At 42.2% G+C, this 12,454-nt stretch overlaps 1 protein-coding gene across 9 annotated transcripts in view; it reads left to right on the top strand.

Annotated features, from left to right (window-relative positions):
- Window positions 1–12,454, top strand: part of tanc2b (tetratricopeptide repeat, ankyrin repeat and coiled-coil containing 2b) — a 148,868-nt gene that overhangs the window by 117,385 nt on the left and 19,029 nt on the right. For 6 of the 9 annotated variants that reach the window (XM_034120015.1, XM_034120019.1, XM_034120020.1 and 3 more), the window contains 8 exons: window positions 14–145; window positions 5,694–5,732; window positions 6,764–7,045; window positions 7,406–7,530; window positions 9,242–9,473; window positions 10,149–10,318; window positions 11,107–11,400; window positions 12,287–12,454. In XM_034120015.1, coding sequence (XP_033975906.1) covers window positions 14–145; window positions 5,694–5,732; window positions 6,764–7,045; window positions 7,406–7,530; window positions 9,242–9,473; window positions 10,149–10,318; window positions 11,107–11,400; window positions 12,287–12,454 — 1,442 coding nt within the window. The remainder of the gene's footprint in view (window positions 1–13; window positions 146–5,693; window positions 5,733–6,763; window positions 7,046–7,405; window positions 7,531–9,241; window positions 9,474–10,148; window positions 10,319–11,106; window positions 11,401–12,286) is intronic. The other 3 variants (XM_034120016.1, XM_034120017.1, XM_034120018.1) reach the window with 3 other exon arrangements.

Genomic DNA, 12,454 nt, shown 5'->3' with positions numbered 1-12,454 from the left:
TATGCAACAACAGCTACCAGTTCAGCCCACCTGGAGGACCTGGCATACCTGGATGAGCAGAGACACACTCCATTACGCACCTCGCTGCGCATGCCCAGACAGAGCACCACCTGCGGGCCGGGTCGCTCCGGGCAGGACCTGAGAGGTGAGCACACACAAAAAAATCACTGTCCTTTAACCTTGTGTCCATGAAAGCTGCACATTTTGATATAAAATGTGAAATAAACAGACAAAATATGTGCTGCTTTTTGCCACAAAGAGTTGTAAAAAAACAGTAAATGCTAGCTGTTGGTAAAAGTTTTAAACCTACAACCATACTTTTCTGTCTCTTTCAAAAAAGCTGCTTTGTTTAAGGTTTGGCTGCCATTAGCGATTAGTTTCACATCAGACACAGGAGCGAACAATAAGACACTATTCTGTTTTTCATCCGCCAACAACAAACTCAAAGCAGCTGAGCATCGCGAGACGAAAGCTGCGTGACGAGCAAGTTCTTTTCATATATTCCAGGAAAGGGACGGTGGATTTGCAGTTTGCCATGCGTTTCAGATGCAAAAGTATATAGCTCTGAAACTAGATCAGTGACTCTTCCACGCTGTTCGATTTGGTGTGTGTGTGTGTGTGCGTGTGTGTGTGTGTGTGTGTGTGTGAAGGAGAGAGAGTGCACAAAGAGCATTTTGTCCGGTCGTGTCACCACTGTGTTAACATCTACAGTCAGCGTCCGCCCCACTGCACACTGTTCAAGCCTATCACACAGCCAGCGCCCTCCGTGATCCAGCAAATTTCCACATCCTCCTAACCAAAGGACCGAATGGCCTTATGTCACAACATTATTTGTCCCCTCGCCTCTTCTTCTTTAGTCACTTAGCCAGTAATGAACAGCGTAATGGCAACCCTCTGCCATTCAAGCGAACACAAATATGCGCCCCCGTGTGTTTTAAACACCTGTTAAGACCCCACTTAGCGCTCTGCTGAGCTGGGATGTGATTCCTGTCTACAGATGGGAAGGAAAGAGTGAAGGTAGGGAGAAAGATGGAGCTGACAGAGAAAGGGAAGACGGGGTAGTTTTTCTCTTAAGGCGTCGCTGTATCAGTGGTTGTTCCCCAACCTTCCTCCTCTGAGGGCAGCCAAGTGTGTTTACAAGCTAACCGACTGCGTCCTAGCATGCGTTCTGCCTCGTCGGATCAGTGTCAGAGCCTCCCTGAGTGCACTGCTCCGGCAGATTCACCAGAAGACACGAGAACAAGACAGAGGGAGACACGGCAAGAGACACCAAGAACAGGGGTTTTCCCGGCAGATCATACGAGGACACATTCCAAATACCTTTATTCCTGAAATGTGAGGTTATAGACTTAATAGATAGGGAATCCCTAAATGATGGATTAGTTTACTTTCTTCCTAAACTTTTGAAATGTCTTAACAATCTAGCGATAAATGTGAAAAATACATGAAAGAGAGAAAGAAAGATCTCTTAAAAAATCTAATATGATTTACAATGTAAAACCTACATACATTGGAAAATGTCTGTGTTATGAGAGGCTAAACGGCAGCCAATATCGATTGAATAGAATAGAATATTTTCTCAGATTTTAAAAAAGTTGAGATTTTGTCATCCACACCTGCATGTTGCCCACTCTCTAAATATGTTATTCTGTTCATGTAGGTGGGAAGCAAGTATTCTTTCCACATTTGAGAGTAGGCTTAAGTTAGGGCTGGCTCAAGCTACCTTGGACCAGCCACTCTCCTCTCCTCGTATGTAATCATGTCTAAACATTTTTGTGGAAATGATAACCTCTATTTTCTATTAAATAAATGTTAACTTTTGGACTTTACAACACTCTTTACAAACATTGTTTCGATCACAAGAGTTGGAATAAACCCTCAGCAGCCACCACTGGTATCTAATTCCACGAACCGCGTAATACTGATAATATAACCGAGCCCAAATATTAATCTCAAACTTTACAGAAATATTGGGTATTAACAGAATGATTAGACATGCAAGCGCTGAATTTGAATGTTAGATTTAAAATACCAATGTTATGAATTCATCTTCAAAGTGTTCGGCACAGACGCAGTAGCTTTTACTGCCTGTATTTATTATATTATTGAGCGCATAAAGCCACAGGAAGCAGTTATTTAAACCTGTTGTGCATCACAGAAAGAGACCTGCTGGTTGTTTTGATTGAGATGCTGGATGCAGAGTTTCAGATGAACTAGAGAAGAAGTAGACTGCTGGTTTTGTGTAAGTCAGGTGCTAACCAGCTGACATATGTATCTTTCTACCAGTTCGTTTTTGTCGAAGCTTCTTTTGATGCCGGCCATCGGGGGCCCGAGCTGTGCTGCTGTTTTGAGCAGAGTGAGTCAGACTGTTACGGACCTTCTTGTGCTCCTGCCTGCCTACCTCTAAGATTTACCACCCACCTTATCTATTCACCGCAAACTCTCACATAACTGTTCGCTGCACACACACTCTCTCCCTCGTTTATCTTCACCTTCTCCCGCTCTTCGTCTTCGTCTCTCTTTCTCTGCTTTCATACACAAAACAGGCCTTGTGTGAGCTGATGGTTGCAGATTTTGGATGATACAAATAGTTTCAACTGCAGTGGGTTTTATTACTCTCATAAATAATCACTGACAGGCGAAGCAACTTAAATAATAAGTATTGGAAATTCTCGGTAGCGCTGTAATTGATTAGATATTTAAAGGATAAAGTTGGAGATATTTTTCTTATTGTCAAAAAATCCAGTGAAAACGCCAAAAGTGAATTTATGGCGCTAACTAAAAGTGTCTGTGTCTATGCAAAGCTTGGTTATATATGATATCGCTGTGGGAATTTGGTTTATTCCAAGTCAGTCGCACATACAACATCCTGCTGCTGTAAATATTGACTAAAGCACCAAATATGTGTTAATCCGCAGCTGAAAATACTCCAAAACAAATGGTTTGAGTGACATTCTTTGGAAACATTTTAAATAATTGTCTGAATGAACATCCATAGAAAATAAGACAGCTGCATGTCAACATTCGTTTGAAATACAGAGTAAGTACAGTTTATTTATAGCAAACACAGATTAAAGGGAGCCCCTATTGCTGATAACTAGTGCAGATGTGATGACAGTGCAAGAACATGTTTGCAACACAACAGCTGAAGCTTTTCAGATGATATTCTAGCCTCTGGAGATTCACTTATTCCTCTTGCCTTTAAGCTGATAACAAATGTTTATGTTGAGCAATCTCGAATCAATGTTTTGAGGTTATATTAAGAGGTGTCCTTCTTATATAACATATTGACATACTTCCTTTGTGCTTGTCTTAAAAGCCTGAGTAAGTCAGTAAATATTCTGCCAGCAAGGAAACAATATGTGACAGTTTGCATCCATAAGGAAGATTAGAGCACATTCTGAAGAAATCCATCATGTATAGGCGCTTCCAGATTTATGGTGCTGCTCTAAGCCTTTTGTTCAAATTACATAAGATTTTTTTTTTTTGTTGAGAAATTATGTAAGATCCTGTCAGTGTTGCATGTTCTAGTCGTCCGCTGCTAGAGGAGAAATGACTGGAATTTGAACTATAGGTCTGAAAAACCAGACAGCAAACTCACACATCCACTAACTCCCACGCGCGCCATAAGAAGAGTCACCTGACCCGATAGAACCACACTCCCCGGACCAGTAACAACAAGCAGACGGATCATTTACACCTCTCCTCCCATCGCTTCCTCTCTTCCTCCCATCTCTTCCTCTCCTCCTCTGCTTCTCCTCCTCTTCTCCCTCCTTCGTAGTGCTGCTCAGCCACCGTGAGTCATCCTCACCTGGTGAATAATTAAAACGTCTGAGACTCTCGCTCCGTCTGGCCGTGGAGGGTTTGCTGTAGTGGAGTGATACCTCGCTTAACTTCGCCTGAGGAGGGGGGGAAGTGTTATGAGCCACTGCCATCCATCCCTCGCACACACGTTTTAGCTTTCTCCATCCTGGAAAACAACTCCCTCAGCCCCCGTTCACAACATGGCTGCCATGTTTTCCTAGAATACCTGACACAGTGGCGCAGCGGTGGCGGCACGACTTAAGCGTGTTAATGTTTAATCGTTTCTGCCATTTGGAGGATGGCGCCCGATAGTACGAGGGTGCGTTTAGTAAATCCACATGGACGGAATAGCTTTACATTCATTCACCCCCACGATAATTGGATTAGCAGCACTTAAAACAGAGAATATGTTAGCCTCTCACTCCTGCAGGCCTATAGTGTTTTTAATGGCGGCAGTGGGTAGTTTTTGCGCTGCCCATCACCAGTGTTGCATCAGGTCCATTCTTTCACGGCGTGACACCCAACTGGAAGGATATTACATCAGTTTGTGAATTATAGACTGAATAGAGTAGTGCTATTTGCCTCTTAGAGAATCTCTGTCTGTCTGTGTGTGTGTGTGTGTGTGTGTGTGTGTGTGTGTGTGTGTGTGTGTGTGTGTGTGTGTGTGTGTGTGTGTGTGTGTGTGTGTGTGTGTGTGTGTGTGTGTGTGTGTGTGTGTGTGTGTGTGTGTGTGTGTGTGTGTGTGTGTGTGTGTGTGTGTGTGTGTGTGTGTGTGTGTGTGTGTGTGTGTGTGTGTGTGTGTGTGTGTGTGTGTGTGTGTGTGTGTGTGTGTGTGTGTGTGTGTGTGTGTGTGTGTGTGTGGCTAGCACAGAGCTTAGTGCAGTGCTAGCCGTCCTTTCAGTATAAAGCGAGGATAGCTTTACATCCACTTCCAGGTATATCTGTGTGTACATTTTTCTGCTGATTGCATAAGTAAGAATATCTTCAGCATGATCAGCACATTTCTTTCTCACTCACTGCGGTTATAATTAGCATTCCTGGGAGAAAAAAAAAAGTCATGCTTGCAACAGCACTTTGGAACGTGTCTTGAAGAAGATTACAATACAATTTGAGCTCATTATGTTGTGTAAACAAAATGCAAATTGACTCATTTACAGGGGAAATACACCCTTGCCCCCTGATGTATTTTGCATTACTGTACCTGCAACCTTTATTATAGAAATATATGCTGAAAAAAAATATGCTCCAAACATCTTATCTGACAAGTCTGATATATAATTCCTACAGCTTGGACTCTCAGTAGGCTTTTGCTAGTGTAAAGAAAAAAGGATGCACTTGCACATCTAACCAGCAGCACCCTGATCAAATGCAGGAAACATGAGGAAGCAAAAGGTGCAAATCCATTTTTTATTTCATTTTCCAAAATGTCTCTTGTACGGTTTGATTTCTTTATGTGAAGACGTAGCAGCCTGTAATTCACAAACAGTGGTCTGCTGAGTTGAGGTGGGAGTCCCTCATCGCAAGGTCGAATTACTGCTAGTCCTGGATTCAATTATTTTTATGGGGATTGATTGATCTTGTCCGGCGCAATGGAACCAATTAGATTCTCCCAAAAGTGCGATCCTTCCCCAACTATACCTCTCGACATAATTCAAAAGATTTCAATTAGTAATCGACCCCGGTCTGGTGGTTGCTGTTCCTAACATCATGATGTGTTGATGCTGCTTTTTTTAAGGTTTTTCATTGAGCTACAGCTAACCTTGTGCTTTGATAAACTGCTGCCCTGTTCCCATTGCTCACTGTCTCTCTCTCTTTCTCCCTCTCCTCCCTCATCACCTCTTCCACTTCTTGTGTTTCTGTCTCTGTCTTTGGCTTGCTGTTCGTCTCAGCTTCCGCTAATAACACCCATGCCTGGCAATCCCAGTCACGTAAGTTACTTTAATTTTTATTTGCTCACTGTTGCCGGTAAGCTTGCATTACGAGTCAAAGCGGCACAAGCTCTTGCCAGGAAAGTGTTTTGATTATTCACGTACAAATTCCCCAATCAGGTGTAATGGCCAGATGCTGAGTCATAACACATTTATATGAATGACACACCAGATAGAAACTGAGACGATAAGTCTCCAAGCTTAAATCAGTTTTATAACACTGGACCCAGGAGGTGACACCCAGGAACAGCACACTAAATTGTCCAATTAATTTTTCACACTACTTGAAAAGTTAGTACCAGATTCATTTTAGCCCCATTAGTCCTTAATGGTCCATATGTGCTGTTGAAAGGATGCCCAACCTCTGGAGGACTTCCGTTTAATAACTCCCCCTCGTGAGGAAAATCAAAGTTCTAGATTGGCACTTAAAGTAGTTGCTCCCTGGACTTGTTGCACTAAAAGCAAAACAATTCTGGATTGTTAAAATATTATTTTATACTTTTTTATAATAAAAGATTATACTGAATACTTTTTATCTCCCGAACATCCTCTCATTTAACCAACCTAGCATATTTATCCACAGAATCCTAAAGCACATTAATATAACTTTGAATCATTTTCTAATTGGTATCTATTCAATCAAAGAATCAGCACTTTCCTGTAGGTTACAATGTTCAGTGATGTCGTTAACCTATAATTACATTTATACATGAACACATGTATCTCACATTATTTTAATGAGTAAAATATGAATTCAATAATCAAACAATTAGCATCCAACAAATATGTATTGTATTTGAGAAATACTCCCAATACTGGTACTTGTTACTTGTTTATGCTAATATGTGGCTGTTTATGTGTTTATATATCTTGTTAATCATATATAGTATGTATGCACCTATGAGTATTATTAGCAAGTTGGTGTAGGGACTTTTTCTAATTCAATCTCCAGATGCAATACTGCAGCGGGGGAGATTAAGTACATAAATGTGGTTTATAACTGTAATCCTCTGTTTTCCCTGACCCTTCAGTGCGTTTTGCACCGTATCGGCCTCAAGACATCGCCCTCAAACCGTTGCTGTTCGAGGTGCCCAGCATCACCATGGACTCGGTCTTCACAGGCCGGGAGTGGCTGTTCCAGGAGATCGACGCGCACCTCAACAGCCCCAACGCCAGCACCAACCGCGGCGTGGCGGTCGTAGGCAACATCGGCTTCGGCAAGACCGCCATCATCTCTCGCCTGGTGGCACTCAGCTGCCACGGCACCCGCATGAGACAGATAGCCTCCGACAGCCCTCAGAACTCACCCAAACGTAAGCTTCCATTTTTTGGGAGATATGATTTCCAAGTTTGTTTTTTGGAAGGGTTTTAAGGCAAACCATAGCAGGAAAACCATAGTGTGAGAGCATATGTTATTGATACTGAGATTATTGATATAAATATATGTCTTTCCCTTTTCTGCCTGGCCTTTATTCCCTTCTCTAGTGTTTTTAATGATCAGTGAAGATGGCAATTTGATGAAGGGTCTTTCCTGAACTCCATCTTTAAATTATAGTATTTTTAAAATGCTGCATAATCCGACTCCAGCATTTGTTTTGAGACTCCAGTGTGAAAAGGTGGCCTGACTGTGCCACGTGTTAGAGTCGTCCCTGAGTGTGTTGTGCTGTGTCCAGATGGAGAGGGGCTCCCTCTCACCCAGCCTCAGCCCACGCACGGCACCCTGGGAGGAGGCAGCTGTCCCGGGACCCCCGAGATGAGGCGACGTCAGGAAGAAGGCATGAGGAGGCTGGCGTCACAGGTAACACATACACCTGTGACCATGAATTTGACATCTTGGCCTTATTTACAGACTAAAGAAGCCTAAGACTTCCAAAACAATGTTTGTCTTTATACATACATACTTCTTCTACACCCATTGGCTTCTTTTACAAATGCAGATGATTTATTACTCATTCATTTGCTCTGAATGAAAGTCTGCTTGTAATAATTTTAATATGACATTTCCAGCTCCTAATTTATGGCCCTATATAACTATTAAGTGTGTGAGCCCGAGTCACTTACGAACATTTCTATCTTCCCACACCTCCAGTTCCCCTTTTCTTTTCAGACCTGTATAAAAAGGAAAAAACTGAATTGTCAAACATTTCGTCCGGGGTTCATTTGCATACCGCAGTTTTGTCAGTTCTTTCTTTCATCTTCTCTTCATCAAAGACTAGAACTGCATACATGATTATTTAGAGGAAATATCTCCGCATCGCTAAAATGGGCATATGTATTATAATAGTACTTTTCCATTGTTATTGTGGTTCAGCGTGAAATATTAGGCCTCAGTCTGTGTGTAATTTAAAAACGGCATCTTAAATGGCTCCTTTTAATGTCTTAATCTTTCAATTAGTGACAGCAGATGTGGCAGAAAAGCCAATGATTAGCTTTTATACAAAATATAAGCACTGACACCTTTTATGCCACCTGCAAGCTATCATGGACTCACACAGCGCTCTTTTGACTGTAGAATCTTGACTTTAAAACAATATTTCTGGAGTATTTAACTTGTTTTCACCTGCCTGCCTCGTAAACCTGTATGATATGTGAAACCGTCTCCGTTTCCCGCACTTCTTCCTGTCTGCTGTCACACCTCTATCCCCCTCCCCTGCTGCTTAGCCATCTGCATCCCCGATCCCAGCCTGATGCATTATGCAGATGTGTTTAAAAAAGAAAAAACAACTTTGCCAGGGAGCCTTATGAAATATTTATACCTGCAGAAAGCCATTTCCCAGCCAGGCTATTAGATCTTGTTAACTTGTGCATTAATAATTAAGCTTGCTCCCTTTTTCACCCCTTTTGTTAAAATCCCTTTCTCCTATTGTGACCAAAAATTTGCATTCCATTTTGATTAGACTCACCGCCCTCTCATCGCTGCCCCCGTCTGTGAATATTTTTGTGAACCTTTAGTCCCGAGTAGCTCTCAGTCACTCCTGCTTCCATTGTTGTGTTGACAGAAAACGTACCTGCCCTCAGCTATTTTCTAATGCCACTGCATGTCCGTGCAAATACTTGTTATTCATCCGTCCATTCATTAATCATAAACGTGTTTCAAGTACATGACTGTGAAATATGACAGTTTAACACTTTGCCACAGTCATGTAACACATGAGAACACACGAGCAAACTTCTCCTGAATCAGTCTCTCTTGGCAGCCGGAAGCGATGAATTATTAATATCTAAAACCGTACAGTGAAAACACAAGTATTATGTTTCATTATACTGCAATCATCCACCACGAAGTTGACTCAATCCCAAATGAGTTGTAGCTTTAATAGAAAACTGTCTCTGCTCTGACGGAGCTGTGGAAGAAATGTTATTTCTTAAAATTGTGTCATCTGACTCCCATGCTCCCTGGCACTGATCTCAGATGTGCAATACCCAGAGGTTGGATTTCCAGAGTTCACCTTTTATATTTCTCTTAGTGACCTAGGCTGCATCTTGTCCCATCTCTCTGTCGCCCCCAGGTGGTGGCGTACCACTACTGCCAGGCAGATAACGCCTACACCTGCTTGGTGCCTGAGTTCGTGCACAACGTGGCGGCTCTGCTGTGCCGCTCGCCGCACCTCGTGGCCTACAGGGAGCAGATGTTGAGGGAGCCGCACCTACAGAGCATCCTCAGCCTGCGCTCCTGCGTCCAGGACCCCCTGGCCTCCTTCAGGAGGGGGGTGCTAGAGCCCCTGGATACACTTTACAAAGGTGAGACACAGGGCTGCATTAGTTGATTAGTCAATGGTTGTTTTGTTTATGGTTGATGAAGATTTCTAGAGTTGATAAGTCTGTCAAGCATAAGTTTTCAATATATGCCGTTTACTTTATTCTATGAGCTGATTTTTGAACGAAAGTACCTTCTTGCTGAGTTTGAAGGCATAAAATGACCACATTGTATATATATTCTGGGTTTACTTATTATTTGAAGTCATATTCAGTAAGCCCCATATTTAATCCTTATTCATTTGGTTAACCAAAATAATTTGGTCTTTTTGTTCAGTTGCTAATAAACTTATTATTTATTTTCTCTGGTTCAATGCATAAACCTGACTTGTAATCAAACATATTGCTTAGGGCAAATTGTAATTAATGCCTCTTCAGACCTCAGCATTCAATTGATTATTTGACTTGAATCCTTGGTGCTTGATGTCAGAGGCTTCTTTTGCACAATGTGCTCAATATAATAAAGATCAAAGTACAGAAGCTAACTTATTTAACCAAAATGTGCTTCAAAGCTCTGGAAACATCAAGGAAATTGTGTTAAGATGTTTTGTTTCCATGTCAAATATGAATATCCTTCAGGCTGATTGGTGTTTCATTACAGTCTGTCTCTTATCTTTATAAATGTGCTATCTTTTTGTAATGCTGACTGCTCTTTTTCAGAGAGGAAGATCAACTCTGAAGAGGACCTCATCATCCTCATAGACGGTCTGAATGAGGCAGAGTTTCACAAGCCGGACTACGGAGACACCATCGTGTCCTTTCTCTCCAAAACCATCAACAAGTTCCCTCCCTGGCTAAAACTGGTGGTCACAGTCAGAACCACGCTACAGGTAAAGGACATTTTTCAGAAATGTTTCCCACTGTTTGTATCTGCAGTTTCATATTAAAGCTCCTTGAAAAGGTTTCATTTTTAAATTCAGCAAAGGGGCGTGAAATAAATGTCCGGTTATTTTTGTATCAACTACAGGACACTGACAACTCTACCGTCTTTATCTCTGACCCTTCGGTTTTACCTCTGTTATGCAGAGGATATGAAAAATAAAAAAATGTTTAATCTGAATCCTTACCTTTCATTTATGAGGAACACTGATGTAGAGTTGTTTTTCCTAGCATTTTATACTTTCTGTTTGTTAACTAGTTATTTTATGCTAATGTTCAGGTTTCATAATTGTATTTTGTGCCTCTACTGTGACATGTTAACATGCTTTAATGTTCAAAAAGGGTCTCATACTGTCTGTGCTGCAGCACCTCTTTTCACCCTCTGTCTGAAACCAGAGCCCAGTCTGTTAGCTGGCCGGCTCTTTTTTGATTGGGGCTTGTCTAAGTCCCGCCCCTTAGCCTATCGCATACAATGTGTTGGAGAGCTAGCCAATAGAAGCGCGAGTGTTATAAACTGATGTCACTAGGTCGCGGAAGTAAACAAATGTGTCCAATCGAGGCGTTTCGGGGAGGGTTGGGAGTGTGTAGGACTGGAATGAACTTAGGGGTTTTAACCTATGAACCAAAAGCCTATATAACACACTACAGGAAAGAGAAAACCAAATGCATAATACTGTATAGGGCCCCTTTTAAGTGTGCAGACAATTTATCAAGATGTTTCTGCACCTTTATCACTAAGTTACTGCCTGTTCAGGAGATCACCAACGCACTGCCGTTCCACCGCATCTCTCTGGACGGCCTGGAGGAGAACGACGCCATAGACCAGGACCTGCAGGGCTACATCCTGCACCGCATCCACAGCAGCCCCGAGATCCAGAACAACATCTCGCTCAACGGCAAGATGGACAACACCACCTTCGGCAAGCTCAGCGCCCACCTCAAGGCCCTGAGCCAGGGCTCCTTCCTGTACCTCAAGCTCACCTTTGACCTCATCGAGAAGGGCTACCTTGTTCTCAAAAGCTCCAGCTATAAGGTAAGGAGAAGGTTGTCAGTGTCTTCACCATAGACTATAAATAGCTTGACTAATGGATGATGGGAGGGTTAAAAGGAGTTAGAAATCATATTATTTAGTGAGTCATAACTCACTCAAATCTGAACACACAGACATGATACACATTGTTATTTTCAGCGTTGTCCATTAACAATCAATACATCTATTTCAAAATTACAGGTGCGTCTTTAAAGTCCACAAGTTGCCTGAGAATTATGATGTTTTTATGTTTTCTCCAGTATCCAAGTCATCCAATTGTATTTGTCTCCAAATGAATGGATACACTGTAAACAGGAACTGCTGATGAATCATTTGGCATACTTTTACTGGTGCCATTATGTAAAACAAGTAACAAATAATGAGAATATAAGCTCTAACAACAGGACTGAAAGTGTATCCCACTGCATAACACACTGAATCAAATGCAAAATGGAAGAAATGAGGGGGGTTGTTGGGGTTATTTTAAATATCTCGGTGCTCATAATTTGCAAAGTCAACGCTGTAATGGCATTTTTTATTTACCTCAACGCTGGCATGATTTGTGCGGAAATAGTTTTTTTAAGTATTTCTGACAGTTGGAACCCAGCACCTTTTTGCTAAATTATGTTTTAGCGAGCATTTCCTAATGAAATATTCTATCTCACAGCCCCAGGTTCATTTAATTTCATGTATTCAGAAGTGCTCCCACACTCCATAAAATATGACAAAGTATAATATTACTCTCTCCCCCTCTGAGGAAGACAACGTAGAATAGCTGAAGACGTGCTGAACAAACATGATGCATTATTTATTTCCAGAAGAGCTGCTCCACAGGAAGAGGATCATTCCGCTTCATATTCCCTTTCCTTCCCTTCCTCTTCCTCCTCAGGTGGTTCCAGTCAACCTGGCGGAGGTTTACCTGCTGCAGTGCAACATGCGCTTCCCTACACAGTCATCGTTTGAGAGGGCACTTCCTCTGCTCAATGTGGCCGTGGCCTCGCTGCACCCGCTCACCGATGAGCAGATTTATCAGGCCATCAACGCTGGCTCGCTGCAG

This window comes from Trematomus bernacchii, unplaced genomic scaffold (genome assembly GCF_902827165.1).
Source record: "Trematomus bernacchii unplaced genomic scaffold, fTreBer1.1, whole genome shotgun sequence".
NCBI lineage: Eukaryota > Metazoa > Chordata > Actinopteri > Perciformes > Nototheniidae > Trematomus > Trematomus bernacchii.
This window is presented reverse-complemented; position numbering and strand designations above follow the sequence as displayed.